This window comes from Pundamilia nyererei, unplaced genomic scaffold (assembly GCF_000239375.1).
Source record: "Pundamilia nyererei isolate P.nyererei 1_Seehausen unplaced genomic scaffold, PunNye1.0 scaffold00012, whole genome shotgun sequence".
NCBI lineage: Eukaryota > Metazoa > Chordata > Actinopteri > Cichliformes > Cichlidae > Pundamilia > Pundamilia nyererei.
Genome location: NW_005187413.1, coordinates 989,440 through 1,005,560, shown reverse-complemented (window position 1 = coordinate 1,005,560; position 16,121 = coordinate 989,440). Strand labels below are relative to the sequence as shown.

The 16,121-nt window shown below is 35.7% G+C and overlaps 1 protein-coding gene across 1 annotated transcript in view; it reads left to right on the top strand.

The window, feature by feature from the left end:
• Nucleotides 1-7,553, top strand: part of rims4 (regulating synaptic membrane exocytosis 4) — a 46,957-nt gene extending 39,404 nt beyond the window's left edge. Inside the window, exons 5-6 of the mRNA XM_005724374.1 lie at nt 575-714; nt 4,671-7,553. Of these exons, the coding sequence (XP_005724431.1) occupies nt 575-714; nt 4,671-4,889 (359 nt within the window). The 3' untranslated portion in view covers nt 4,890-7,553. The remainder of the gene's footprint in view (nt 1-574; nt 715-4,670) is intronic.
• The last annotated feature ends 8,568 nt before the right edge of the window (nt 7,554-16,121 follow it).

Sequence of the window (16,121 nt, the reverse complement as noted above, 5' to 3'; positions counted from 1 at the left end):
CAAACATCTGGCTGGCACTACCCCTTCTAGGTATCCTGCAAAGGATTCTCATCGCATCATTATATGCAACATGCAGCTTCTGCATGCTACATTGTTTGTAGGATGACCACAAGGGGGGCAGTATATAGCAGTGTACAATATGCTTTAACAAAGCCACTTTAACTGGAAGTGAACAAAAGCTGAATTTGCGTGCAATAGTATTTGCCTGCACATAGAGCTTACACCGTTGTCTCTATATGTCATCATCATCATTCATTTGCTCAGTAATAAAGTGACCAAGGTATTTCACCTTTTTTTGGGCCACTTTAAACAAAGGGAAATTTAGCTGTTTATCCTGCTTCGTTCTACATATCAAAACAGCACTTTTAACAGCATTGTACTTTATGTCATATTGCACACCATTATTTGTTAGTCATTATTTTATAGCATCTGTTCAAAACACACTGTATGTGACAAATGCCCAGACAGTGTGTTGGAAGATCTTTTAGTCTCAACAAGATGAGCATATTTTTTTATCATATACTGAAAAACTAGAAATTAATCAGTCAAATCTATGTGTTTGCTGTCATTCTAGCAGCCTACATTAAAGTTTATCTTCTGGAGAATGGAATCTGTGTGGCCAAGAAGAAGACGAAATCAGTGAGAAAATCTCTGGATCCTCTCTACAACCAGGTCCTGGTCTTCTCTGAGAGTCCACAGGGGAAAGTGGTCCAGGTAAGATACACCTAACTTGACGTGCCATGCAGTTCGTTACACAGAACATTCAATTTGGGCATCAGCAGAAAATACAGAGAATGCTGATTCTATTGCAGGCTAATCATATCATGGAACCATTCAATGTTTTATGAAAGTGCTAAATAAGAAGTACAGTGGGCCAAAGTTGGAGGTGCTTCGAAAGTTAGCATCCATAGACATTTTGTGTCATCTTTGTGAAGAAAATATATCTATAAAAGAAACATGAATTCTGTATGAGAGCATCATCTTGCAGTGTCCTTACACCTAAAACACCCTCATGGCTTCCAATGACTGTCAACTGTGGAACAATCATTGGTACAGATCACTTTGATTTGTCAACAAGTTAACAACAAAGCTTAATGTGCAGCAAAAGGATTCCTGACGAATACAAAAAATAAGCTGTGAATTTACGTGTCTAATCTACAATATTGTGAAAAACCTGTAACTGTGAATAAATCCAAAATTTGGATTTTTTTTTTAAAGAAAGTGCGTTTTGTTTTGTTTTTTACATAAAATTGTGACTTTATTTTTCACACTATTTTTACAAGGGTTTTGTTATGTGTGATTCTAAGTTTCAGGTGCCCTAAGTTTAATTGATAGATATTTTTGTTTTTTGTTTTGTTTTGGTTGCGTGGCTCCCTAAAAGCTATTTGGCACAGAGCACTTTCATTTGTCTAAAATGTAACACATAATTTCAAGTTTTGTCATCAAAAATGTTGAAAGAAGAGCAATTGTTTTTTTTTGTAAAGGTCTATTTGTAAACAGAATTGAATATTGAACAGGAATTAAATATGTCATTGGTGTTTCAGAGTTCACAGTTTCATCATTCTGTAATATAATATCCATTAATATCCAGTACACTCTTCTTACATGATAGGATTGTTAATTAAATGGAAATTAACAGTATAATTTACATGTAATAACACTTTCTGAAATTTTTTTAAAAAAAAAGGTAAGACACAAATCCTTTTGGGATTTCATCAGAAAATGCATCTAGCATAAAAAAATGTCAAAAATACCTTTTTAAAAAGTCAAATCTATTATAAGTATTTGTGGGAGCACAGATTTACTAAATATTCAAGAGTTATACATGTATGTAAAAATACATGTAAAAACCAGGCCATTGCTGTTATGATAAATCCACTTAATAGTTTTTATAAAAGTGTTTTCAATTTTATTTATGCATAGTATATCTTTTTCCTAACATTTAATAGGGATTAAATGTACACGATTTTGAAAAAAATTCCAACTAATAACAATAATATTCTGTCATTTTTGGCCTGGGTATTTATATTATAGCAGTGTTTGGCTATATTATTAGGTAACTGTTTTAACAAGTAAATACCGCTATTTAACATAAAACAGACAAAAAATACACAAGAGCTCATGTAACTTAAAACTAAAAACTACATTTTAATTACAGAAAGTTGATGTAAGTTAATGCAATGATACATTTCTGTTATTTTAGAGCATTTTTTCTGGCGTCTTTTATGTATTTTTTTTCCCATCAGTAATCAGCAGGTAAAAATAGTATAGTGTTCAGTGGAGAGACTTGCAGCTCTTGCTCTGGCTGCTCTGCTGCTCCCGTCACTGTGTAATTAGCCACTAAACGCCTCCCTCTTAATTATCTGCTGTCATGTCGCTGTCCTTCGAGTTTCATCAAACTCATTCACACTGGATAATGAAAATCGCTGAAATCAGCAGCACTTTTCAATTTGTCACTTACTGATCTAGCAAAGCAAAAAGCTGCTTAAGTCTACACTGAAAAGTCTCTGAGAAACTTACTACTTGTGCCCAAAACCAACTCTCAGCTTTTTCAGCTATTTTTCCAGCCTTTCCAAAACATATCAAGTGTGAAATCTAACTAACAGCTGTTTGTCAACTTTTATTTTGACATCATAAAAAAACATTCTCCCATGTCCCCATTCTGAACATTTTATAAATGAGGCATGGCTATAAGGGGTAAATTAAGATTTTATATGGCGCATGACGACAAAGTGTGTAATGATTCACCAAATTCATGGTTAGGGGGTGGGCATAAAAGTTGTTAAATAGAGTACCACCCTGCATGATCACTTTATAATGATTTGTTAATTAACTAAAATGAGACTTCATTTGTCACACTGCCAAAAATAACTTGAAGTGAACACCAAGGGCCTGCGTGGGTGACAGAATGAAATTGTGCTTTATTTATTTACAGTGATACTAATATAAAACACTGCACAGTGAGGTAGATGAGTCCAACATGGTGAAAAAAATTGAAAGCAATGAGCTCAAGAAAAGATATAGTCAGGAGGAGAAAACAACCAGGGAGACTCAGAAACATGAGGGTATTACAAGGCAGAAGGCTGAGGGGGAATAGATTTAAGACAGTAATGTAAAAGGGAAACAATGAGGTGATGCACAGCACAGAAAGCCACGAGGAACTAATGTTCACAACAAGGCACAAAGTAAAATAACACAGAATACAACCGGAAGCAGAGGATGCAACACAACAAGCATTTTGGAATCTGAAATGAAGTCGTTAAAGGCAGATGATGTTTTACTCGGTGTCAATAAACAACAAAACAACAAAAATGAGTGGCAGCTGTTACTGAATTCCTAAATTTATACTACAGTTATTTTCTTCTTTCTTTGATTATTATTAAAAACAGATCCAGGGTTTACTTTGTGTATGTTTCCAGTATGTGTCTTTTATCTGACTCTTTTCAATCATTTATTATTAAGCTGTCTCTTCAAACTAGGGGGAGGTTCTGCTGTCAAACTGTCAGCGGATTAGAAAATGACATGCTGGCTATTTGGAATAATCTCACTAGGTTATATGTGACTTTTATATGCTAGACCACAGACATGTAAATATTTATTGTAACATACCCTTACTTAACAAGGTGAGGTAATTCTGTCCAGTGCCATTGCTTATAGATCAACGTCAACCTGGCATCAGTGTTCAAATTCAGCCTGTCTTAACCTAATCTCTTCTGACACGACCCTCAAACAGTTATTAAATTTAGTGGTTATTCCAAAATAATGGGTATCAATCTTTCTGTTTACGCTGCCTAAGAAAGCTTCCCACTGGAGGGATTTGCTCCCATTCGGGCCCAGAAACATTAGTGAGATCTAGCACTGATTCTGCCTTGTTCTCCGAGCATTTCTCTTATTCCTAGAGAGTGCAAACTTTGGATCTTGGACACTGCAGATGTCATCCTCCATAGCTAACAAACAACTGGTTTCTGCTGTTTTAACTCTCACTTCTCCCATTACCAATGTCTCTTTCCTAATTTGTAGAGGTTAAGGTTAAGATCTTTTTTGAAGAAAAATCAGAAAAAGAAATAGATTATCCTTCTTTGAAAAGCAGAAGACTAGGTTGAAATAGATTTGACCTTTGAGTCTCTGTGGAAATCACTTGCAGACACGCACTAACATATACCAAGGAAATCAGTGTGCTGGGATGTACAGACACACAAGACCAAAACATGAGTGGACACATTTGCTGAAGGATATTGATTATTTTGTCCACTCCTTGACAAGCTGCTGGGTGGTCTGAGATGAGTCCTGATGTTATCAGGATGTCAGGAGGCAGAGGACAACAAAAGTACAAACACACACAGGATTCCAAACACTACCATCATCCCTCTCTCTCGTGCACAGCACCTCTTTATTTAGTTTTATTGACACCTAACTCTTCACTCTGCTGCTGTACCAGAGAGAATAACTATCAAGACTGATGGGTTTAGTACAGATGAGCAAGGCAGCTTATTCCTTTATTTTGTTTTCAGTCTTGAAGTAGGCTCTGTAAACATGCATTCTATCCCTTCCTGAGTCTATATGTAATTACAAATGCAGGAAATAAACATTCTGGTTTTTATTATAGGAATATATTTTAGTATATTTTAGAGTCTTACCTTCTAACTCTATATTACGACTCTCTTCCACAGGTTATTGTTTGGGGCAACTATGGACGGATGGACCGCAAATGCTTCATGGGTGTAGCTCGAATCCTACTGGAGGAGCTGGACCTCAGCACAATGGTTATCGGCTGGTACAAGCTTTTCCCTACCTCCTCCATGGTGGATCCAACAATGGCACCGCTCATCCGCCATTCATCCCAGATGTCATTGGAGAGCACCATTGGGCCCTGTTGTGAGCGATCATAAGACTCACGCAGAAATGTATAGTTTTGATGTTGCGGCTAAGTTTCCATTGCTTCAACCAAGTACAGAGTTTTTGTAAACCCTGCATTGCTGCACCTGGGTCAGCCAGGCAGTGCTGTCCCTGGAGCAGGTAGATGTAAAGTATCTCACTCAAGGCTACTTCGACAGGCCCAGCTACACTGGGGAATGAATCACTTCCCTAATTTGGAAATCAATTTACAAACCAGTTGGTCATGCTGGTTCTCATTGGAAATGTGTTATAATTCTTTGATATTGTATCAGACTATTTCCCGAGACTCATGGGAAGTACATTTCTTTTGTTGTTGCAACCGACCGCCCCTCAGACTTGAAGGAATTTTTTTTTCTCTTCAGAGCTCTATAAAGAAAAAACAAAAACCTTCTTAATGAGGATACTTCAAAGAAGGGTTTGGTTGCCGACATTGATTACATCCTATTGGGACCACGATAGACTCCAGGCTCAGCTCGCTTCAGCTACAGCCCTTCTTTACAGCCTACATTCAATTCCCCATCCCAGGACTGCTTGTTGTCTTTCTGTGTCTTCATTAAGGGGCTGGGCAGCTTCTGAGTGTTATTGTCTACCCACGAGTCCTAGGAGAAAGTGAGACTGTCCTCAAATTGTTTGACAAACCACCATCTCATTTTGAGGGAGCATTGATGGCGAATGAATGTGTGCATAGCAACTTGAGAGGCTTTCAAAGAATATATAAAGTTAAGTGTTGTAACTGACCAAGACATTACCTGGTTTTTAGCACTTGACCTGTATTACATTTCTTGTGTCACATGTTTGGCCCATCATTGTTCACTTTATTTGGTCAAATGTAGAGAATCTGAGAGGTAGAAATATGAATGAAACCCCCATCATCTACTGGAAGGATGAAGATTTGGACCTGATTTTGTGGGTCAGGGCTAGTCCTGGCTTTCTCTCCTGTTAACTACATTTACCTGGAATACAAGGTATAAAGTGGTCAAAGAGTGAATTTATATGGCTTAGAAGAAGAACTACCACATTATGAGTTTTTTTAAAAAAACGTGTCTCATTATAACCCCAAAGCATGTACTTTTTAAATTGCAATGAATCTTGGTATTAGCTGATTTTGCAGATTGTTTTGTCACCATTTTTGGAAGGTGCTTTTCAATCACATCAGTTACTGTTGTGTTTGGAATCAAGCACATAAAAACATGTATCCTTTGGGTTTAAAAAAAAAATAGCTGGGTGTTTCTTGAATTAACAGCACACCGATTATGTTCAATTAGAGATTTCCAGAGTATGGCACCAGATGTAATCAAAGTCCACCAACCTGAATCACTTCAGGCGGTGTGATATGTGAAAACATTTGACTCCTTCCTCTTGAATATCGTTATGAAAATGCTAGTTTGATAGTTTCACAACCACACTAAATTGGATTTTATGCATGCATTATATCGTATTAGATTAGAATTAGAATTCAAACCAAATAACCATAAATGCATGATCTTAGCATGATTAAATTATGTTAACCTTTATGAGGACACCATCTACATAGGCCTGGCAAGAAACAACCAGGGTTTAATGGGCTCATGTTGAAGGTGTTTTATTCTTATTTAGTTTAATATAGTTTTCACATTCCACATTCACATGGAATACAGGAGGTAGTTTTGTATCTGAGCTGTAGCACTGACAAACAACAAGCAAATGCAATAGCAATCTGACGTCACTGACTTAACACAACTACATCCCAGTTTAAGTGTAGTTTCTTTTTAGCTAATACTGTAGAAATAGATTCCTCCCTGCTATTTTTAAAGCGTTGGCTAACAGTTGTCTAATAACAGTTTATACTGTGCCAATTTTTACCAGCAAGTGTCTTCTTCTTCCTTTTCTTCAATTACCTTGCGGCATGTGCCATTATGAGGGAGGCACAAAAACAACCACTTATAACATCTGACAGCAACATTCTGGCTGTGCAGAGAATCACCCCCTTTATTCTAAATTACAGTCCTAATCCACAGAACGTCAAGGCACCTGGTGATTAGCCATGCTACCACTCAGTACAGAGGAAAAAAGGAAAGAGAGGAAGGAAGCATGAAATGTACTTTGCATCATCCAAACAAAGGGTCTGAGTGGACTGGCGTCAGGTTTTGTGGACTTCAGAAAAGGACACAAAAATAGGTGGAATTAAAGGAAACACAATGTGCACACTGTAGAGAAATTCATAGTTTATTGAAACGCAAAAGCATATGTATTTCATTTGGGCACTTTATGATTCTTAATGTCTTTTTATGTGTAAATATTGTTAATGTCTTCTGGAGTGAGCCAAAGTTAACTTATCATGGCTGAGGTGGTTAATGTCAAAGCTCTGAAAGAGGGAAGTGATATTCTTGTTAGTTACTGTAAGATTGTAGCATTAGCTGGTAGCATTCGCATGACTAATTTAAACTTCTAATTAACAAACAACTTGATAAGACTAAGCATGAACTACATGCTACACAGCAGGAAGACTAGTGAAATACAGTACATTGGGTTAAGACCCAATGATAGTGGGGGTCAAAATATGTAGCAAATGTATTTAGATAATGATAAAGGTGACTAATTGTTTTTTTTTTCTAAATTAATAAAACATTCTAATATGAAGATTTTAAGCCAGTTTATTTCATTAATTAATTTATTGTTTTTGGGTTTTTTTTTACTTTGAATGAAAATTTCAGAACCAAATTTTTATTAAATCTGCTTTTAATTTAATCAAATCACCCAATTTGGAGCAATTTTACTCTAAAAAGGGGCCTCTAAAATTGCCTCTCTTTTGCCAGTAGCAGTGTTGCAGGGATATTAATGCTGCATTTAGTTCCAAACTGTTTAACAAAATTCTGTAAAGCAATAATCAGAAAGCATCCACTCACTGTATTTGTCTGTTACTTGACAGGAAAAATGACATGAGTAAGTAGTGATTTTCGCTGTGGTAAGATTCATCATTGAAAACAAAACAGTTGAATTCATCATGAGGCATAAAGGGACATTTTCTTTTTTAAATGTGCAATTCCAAACTTTTACTTTGAAAAAAATGTCTTAAAGTGTCCATTTGTTGCATGTGCAGACAAATGACATTGAATGCAGAAACTGAAAATCACTTCCAGAAAAATGTCATTTTATTTTTTTCAATGTTTTTTCAACAAAACTGTCATGTAGTGTCTTATATCTGTAAAAAGTGTTAGAACTCTGTATGTACCATACATACATATATACAAATATATAAAATTAATATATAATTAGATATAAAATAATGAACTCCCCTTACTTTCACTCAAGGAATGTGTTTGTATTAGTGCTTTTTGTGCCAAAACAGAGATTAGATTAGATATTTGATGGGTAATGGGTTGTTTTCCCAGTTTTGATTCAATGAAAGCCAGTTTCACAAAACTGGGATTCAGTCGTTCACCAAGCCATAAGCAGGATACATGCATCCAAATGATTTAGATTTATCTAATGGCAGCCAGGAGTGATGTAAAAAAACATCACTGAAGTTTCCCACCTCTCTATCTCTAACCTGCATCCGCTCCCTGTGCAACATAAAGGAACAGATGTTTATAAAGCATTTATCAAAGAGACAATTGTTAACTGTACCATATTAAACTTTAAACAAGTTCCCCAAAATTTCCCCTCTCCAGTGGAGCAACATGACAGCAGTAGTGTGCGATGCATGCAGGAAATAATGGGGTTTTATGACGTCTACAGATGCAGTCATTTGTGTGAATTTGGGGTATGATTTATTATTCGAATAATATTAATATTAATAATAATATTGTTAATAATAATAATAATAATAATTCTGTAAGTGTCTGAGAGACAGTTTATATGCCAGCCTTCTTACCAGGATTAAGAGTAACTGTTAATATTCATTGTGTAAATTTTCTCATGCAATGATTCGCCTTCATCACTTTGAGTTAGTCAGTGACACTGTGTAATTTTGAAGGCAAATGATTGACCTGATGAAGTCTGTTAATGTTATTGTTGACATGTTCAGGACCAAAAATGTATGTTTTTGCATTCCTCCATGTTTTGATTGTGTCTGCCACTTGGATGTTAATTGTGTACTTCTATCAATTGTAATGTAAGTAGAGGCCTTAAACACACAATACACATTTTTGCCAGGGCTAAGGAATGAGAATTGGCACACTAAGTGATCAACGCAGGGCAAGAAAAGAGAGAAAAAGACATTTCAATCCATTATTTAAAACAACTTTAGTGTCATCTATGGAAATAGAAATCTGTGCATATGTTCTTAATGAATTTCTGATATACTGAACAAATGAACAAATTGAGCAAAAAAACTACTAATAATAAAACAATAAAAACATATTTTACAGGATAGATTCAACCATTTTGACCCATTTCTTATCAAAACATATTTTCTAAACTGTGCTGTTGTTTATCTGTTGATGTTTGGATGCACCTCGTTTTACTTTTATGTTTCAAATGAGGTGTTTAAACAAAACAAAAAGCCCCCACTAATCCTATCTTGCCGAGGTCTTTTTACACTGTTAAGGTTGTAATTCTGCAAAACCAGACCTTACTTTTTATATATTAGTGGTACTTGATTGTATACATGGTGCCATTTGGGACCAATGCCCAAGAAATGAAGAAAACTGTAGGGGAACAATTTTGTTACACGTATTAAGCTTCTTGTGTGTTTTTGCTCATATTTTTTAGGGTGTAATTTTTACATACCTGCTCCTTTGGCTGCTGCTGGCTTTTACACATTATAAACTGCCATTCACCTGGTTATAGCAAACAGTAGTATATTAAGATGAGTCATGTGCTCCTTCGGTCTTTATTTATATTAACTTTAAAAATAAATCAATGAAGAGCAGATATGTCGAGACAGTTGAAAATCAAATTCTTAAAAAAAATCACATTCTTTAAAATAAAATAAATAGTCAAATATGAATATTATGCTTCCTGGCAGGCCAGACTTTCTGCTGCTAAGCAGCTGATAAGATTAGTGATGATATAATGTACAAGCACAGCTTGTGGCACTGAATATTAAGTACATTCAATAATACAATTCATTTGGGGATATTTTGGACTGTCAGAAAAATGCATACTTTCTAAAGACTCAGCACAGAATGCTAGTCTGGTGTGGTTAAGTGTGCTGTGTCAGCGATAAATGACCACTATGCCAAAAGTCTTTTAGGCCCAACACCAAGTTGTGGTGATAAAACGTATATGCCTAGGGTTTATGACCTCAGGGGAATCCTCCAAAATTTTGAGGTAAACAAAACATCCTTAATAATGACTAATATCTCTTACTTAAATTGTAAATTAAAATAGGCCAAAAGATAGTTAATGTTTTGCCCCATTTTGACAGAGATTATGTAGTTTGTGTTTAAATGTCAGCAAATAGCTTCAATATGTGTAAACTGGAGAACTACTTTTTCATGTAGTAGTCAATAAAACACCGAGCTAACCTTGGTGTACAATGGGTTAAGTCTGTGTCTGTTTTTGCAGATCAACCTAAAAGTGACACTGGAAAGATTTACCTTTGAAGAAGAAAAGAAAACAATTCTGTTATCTGCTAAAATCAGTCATATCTTTCCCCTCTGAAGTACATGAGATTTTACTCATTAGAAAGAAAGCAAGCACTCCTTGAATCGTTTTCTTTAGAGTGACAGTGTGTATGTTTCTCGACATATCAAATTATGTTCTCTCACAGGGAAGAGGTGGATGAGTGGGTGGATGAAAGGGAAGATGCTGCTCCTCTGTGGCTATTATGAAACAGTGGCTGGTGGATCCCAAAAGCAGCACATCTCCTCCAGTCCGCTGTGCTGCAGAGACAGCGATCCACAAGCTTTATTTCTTTCCTTCTTAGAGCCCCCAACTGCTTCACAGCCCAAAACTAACCCTCATAAATGTTTTCCCTCACACACCATCTGGTAGATTATCGCATTCAAAGCATTTCATATTACCATGACTTAATACATTACACAGTTCGGTGAACCAAGTGAGAATCAAAGTGCCATGAGAAATCATAACTTTGTTTTTTTCTTTTCTTTTGGTTTTGTTTTGCTTTTATTTTGTTCTGTTTTGTTGTTACCGTTTTTATTTTATGACTGTTTGGTGTAGATTTAGCTCTCATCTTTCTAGATTATATCTCAGTCATTCAGTTCTACACAAGTCTTAACTCACTGTTTTGCAAACATGGTTGTTTTATTTCCTCAGTGATACAAAGCCATCATATTAAAAAATTCACAGCCTTAAATTCTATTCTTTAAATCATGTGGTGATGTCTTCTAAAGGCATATGAGAATTGTCTAAACCATACATATTCCCAAGACCCCTAACATAATAAGGGAAGGCGATGTTTTGGTTTTAAGATGCGTAGTATAGAACAGTTTTACAGGCCTTCTTATGTTTTCAAGGACATGTAATATGGGCAACGTCTGGAAGCAATGTTACTGGAAAAGTTTTCCTTAGTGATGAGCATTTATCCAGGGAAAAATTGTTTTTGTCAGCTACACTTTCATTAGATAAATAAACCTATCCATTTTCTGTCTTCATTGTCTTTATTGTTGCACTTGCAATTTTTGCTACTAGAACATTAACAGCAGTAACAGTAAGGTATTTTGCCAGGTATCTGTTTAAACGCCATATTTTAAGAATTGCCAATCTGTTTAAATATTTGAAATACTGATTTGTAAGTATATTGCATTTTTTTTATTTACTTTATTCCAGTAGAATAGCATTAACAATCGTTAGCATTAAAGTACAAAAAAGCTGCAAAAGTCCATATGCATTGCTTTCCATTTGTTGCTCATGTTTTACTGACTTGAAGTCCTGAATGTTATCAGAAGAGTGACAAAATGTTGTAACTTTAGTTTTAGTCACTGCGCTGTCATTTAAAACACATATATTTGCAGATTCTTTGGGAAACCGTTATATTGTTGAGTAAATGCACAATTTGGTGTATTGTTATTCTATTCCAGCTGTCAATAAAATAGTTTAACTCCATCATTAAATGCTTTATCTGTTTTTTTTAATCTATTCGTTTAATTTAAGGTGGTCATATAAAAAGCAGCAGAAAGACGTTCTATGCTTACAAAACATTGCTTATTGATTATTTGTACAATGTCGATATTATATTGCTTTATTTTTAAACAGCCTTTTTAAGATCTGGCCAAGCGCTACAGAAGAAAACAAGCCTATGACTAACTCTGGGACATTTACTGCAATGTTTATTAATGCACATCATCCCTGTTAGAAAGAAAAAACAAATACATCAAAATCCTGGAAAAGGAATGTCACATCCACTCAAAGGGAGACATTCAGACACATACTTGTCATACCAGCTAAGAAGTACTTTTGAATTATAATTGAATTTTTATTTTTCAGAAGGGGGCACAGTTAGCCCATAAGCAACATAACACTGACAAGCTACATAAGGGTGAGAGTCTGGTTTGGATGGACAGAGGACTACAGCTTTACAACAAAAGACACTTCGAGGTCACAGACTAAGCACTTAATTGTAACCTATATGTCATTTGATAAGTAATCTGCATCATTCAACATCAGTAATCATTATTTCACCTGTTGTTGGTTTATGTCACTCTATTTGACATTCTGTGCCTTTATGGTGCCCTTTTAGCCATTCATCGTGACTTTATTGATAACTATTTTATAAAACATAAATCCACAGTGACCTTGAACTTGGTGGTGTTGGTTCTTGTCAATGTATATGATTTTCTTATTAGTTATTAGTTATCTTTCTCTGTGCTGAGTGACATTAATGCTTAGGTTTTTAGTAACTGCAAGTTCTTGGTTCCTTTCTGCCTCTCTGCCTGTGTGATTTTGCTCCTGTCCCTCTTCGAAAACACTTTATTTTGAAGGTTAGGGCCTCATGTAGGCTTCCATGCTTTTACTTCCCTTAAAGCCTGAACCATAAAATAATTGCCAGAAAATTCAGATTTCTTTAAAAAATTAAGTGTTTAGTCACCCATCTGATGAAAAAAAAAGAATTTGCATATTTGACTTTAAATTTGTATCATATGTGCTACATCAGTAATGCAATGTATTTATTTATTTATTTATTTTATGTATTTTTTGGGGGTGGTGGTGACTATGTAGATCTCTACCTGTAAATGCAATGTGTGTGTGTGTGTGTGTGTGTGTATGTGTGTGTGCAGTTAGGAATTATTGGTGCTCTGTTATCATCACTGTAGACTGATCATCAACTAAAGTTCCTGGGAAGATTTTCTGTGAAGACTTGAGAAGGGAAAACAGAAATACAGAGAAAGACACAAGAGAAGAAAAAAATAAGTAAAATGTAGACGAAGAGAATGAGATGAGAATGAGTTGGAGATAAAACAGAAGGGAGGAAGGATTCATTTTGCTAGATAGAGTCGCTAAGGATGACCAAGTCTGAAGCTTTAGTCTGTCTGTCTCTCCATATATATATATTCTCTTTTTCTCTAGTTCTCATCTTTTACTTACATCTACTATATTTTCTAACTTGTTTCCTTTTTTACTCTTTCATTGTGTCTTTTAATCTCGTATTTCCTCTATCACTATTTTCCCTGTCGTTCCCTGTCCCTGGCAGATGTCCAGACTCCCTGGTGAACAAACTGATCAGCTTATATTAATGTCTCTCTTTCCTTTTTTCTCTCTCTTGCGGTCTCTTTCTCTCTGTAATGCACACACAAAGCAGTTGCGTGACAGGAAGGCAGGTCATTCTAGGCAGGCACCCTCGCACACACACGCAAAGGCATGACTTGCATGCACATGCGCAGAGTGACAGAAAGAAAAAGACACAGACACACGTTTGTGCATGCAAGTGTACAGTAAGTGTGACTTGCATTGCAAAGACAGGAAATTAAACTCACACACTAAAATGGGATGAACCAGCAGGGGGCCTCTGATGGTGCAAATGTAAATTGAGACATAAATCATTCTGTCCATGCGGGAAATTACAGATCCAAACAAAAACAACATGTTTCATATGAGTAAAACATTGATTCTGTACAGGAAGGAACTGGCCGTTGAACAAGACGCTCCTTCGACTTACTCTGGCACCTCCTCTCACATCACTGTTGTGTAATGTAACAGATTCAGGGACTGCTTCTCGATCAAAATTACAAAAAAATTAATTTCGACTTGTCTCCTTGTGTTACTTTTTGCTTCCATTAACTTTTTGGTTTTTGTAAGTAATTTTGGTTTAAATGCCCCCAATTCTCTTTTTTACTACCTCATTTCTGCTTTTCTGTCTTTCATGGGATATCCTTTCCTGCCTCATATTGACAAAGTTATGTTAGGAAAAGACTGTGAACTATAAATAAAGTAAGCAAATAGAGATTGCTTTGCAAATGGTAATCTAAGGCTCTCTCTTTCAGAGCAAATAATATAGACTATATTTTTACAGTAAATATCTGTGTTGTTGTTTTTTTTTATCAACCTTTGTTATTAAATAGTTGTGATTTGGAAGTAATATAAAGTTCAGTCTATGTGCACAGACTTATAAAACCTATTTAATGGATATAAGTTAAATGAGTGTATTCACTAGTAAGATTGGTAACTTCCTCATGGTGAACTGACCATTTTGTACTCTTACTAAAAGTGATTTTTGTTTCATTTTGTTTCAATTAATAACAAAATAATATCAAAAAACACAAACTTGTTAGAAAGCCCAAGTAGGATGACCAAACAGTCATGTAACATCACAGACTATCCGGTCTTTAAGTGATGACGTGATGAATCCTGCTTCTGGGCCCAATCTTTGTGTTTTTAACATGTTTTAATGCTTTGTATCTGGTTCTGTTTATTCTCAAAAAGCCCCTAAAAACAGTCAGTGATCACTGTCGCCCTCTCTCGGTTTTTATTACCACTATTTATTTTAAAGCTCGGTTTTTAAAACCTTACGACGCAACTACAGCCCAGCTCATGCAGCAGTACATTAATGAATAACCTCAGATTGTGGATGAATTATCTCAGTTGTTCTCCTGACTTAAGTTCGGTCTGTTTAGAGCATCGTGCCATGTGATTACATTTGTCCCTGACCATCGAGAATCCTCACAGCAACTTTTATTGAGTGGAAAGAAATTAGCGTTCATCCTCCACCTTCACTGTTTATATTATGCTAACATAGCTGTGTCACTAGCGATCACGTAGCACATCATTATATATCAGCTAGCCAAACTAAAGTAACCCTAAAAACGCCACTGCTATTTACTTTCCTGTCTTCATTTATGTCGGAAGTGATAGCAGAGCTGTACGTCTTAATTTGTTTCAGAAACCTCTCTGTCAGGACAGGCTATATTATATTTAGATGGAAACTAGCGAGTTAACTCCTTGCTAACTTCTAACTGCGTTCAGTTTAATAAATTCCATTTTCATGGATGCCTGGATGTTTAACTTAATTGTTACACCTGGTAGAGCAGCCACACTGATCATTTTATTACAGATGAAAGAATTTAGACACTTAACTCGTTTGGCTTATGGACCTGCAGCGGAGTTTGGGCCCAGACACAGCTAATGATGTTAGACTTAAAGACTGGATAAGTATTTTTCAATCAAGACAAGGCTATGAAAAAACAATTATAAAGTGAGCACTTCAAAACCAAAGTCCAGAGGGGCTTAAAATTGTCTCACTACAAAATCAGCAAGTGTGGGCTTTGCCATGAACTTCTACAAAAGGAACTTTTGTAACTTTTGTAGCAGTTATAAACTCACATATGTTATAAATGTCAATACTGACACAAGCTTATAAGCCTGCCAAGTATTGTCATGTTTTATTAATTTATTTTCCTGTGTAACAGTGGTAGTCTATAGTATAACTATATCTGTAGCATTTGATGCCATACAACTTTCTATATATTAAAAACATCCTAAAAAGAAAATATCATCTGGCCTCCAGCTTGTATTCAGTATTAAGGCTGCTGTGGTGACTAGCCTGTTTGGTTCGGTACCAAAAAGCGTGTGTCATTTTATTTCACTCTGAAAGTCCGATGCAAGAGAATGTGTCTGTTTTGTATTGCAAAACCCCAAAATGTTTCCCAAGAGAAAGTAAGGAACCTTTTTGATAAGTTATTATCAGTTTTAACAGGTGATTGTGCATGCAATGTGTATGTCTGACTAAGTGGTAATAAAAGTTCATTTAGATACCTTAGATAACTCTTCAACACGTAGACATTCAGAATCAGAATCAGAATCAGAATCAGAATCAGAATGGGGTTTATTGCCAGATGTTGAGGTTT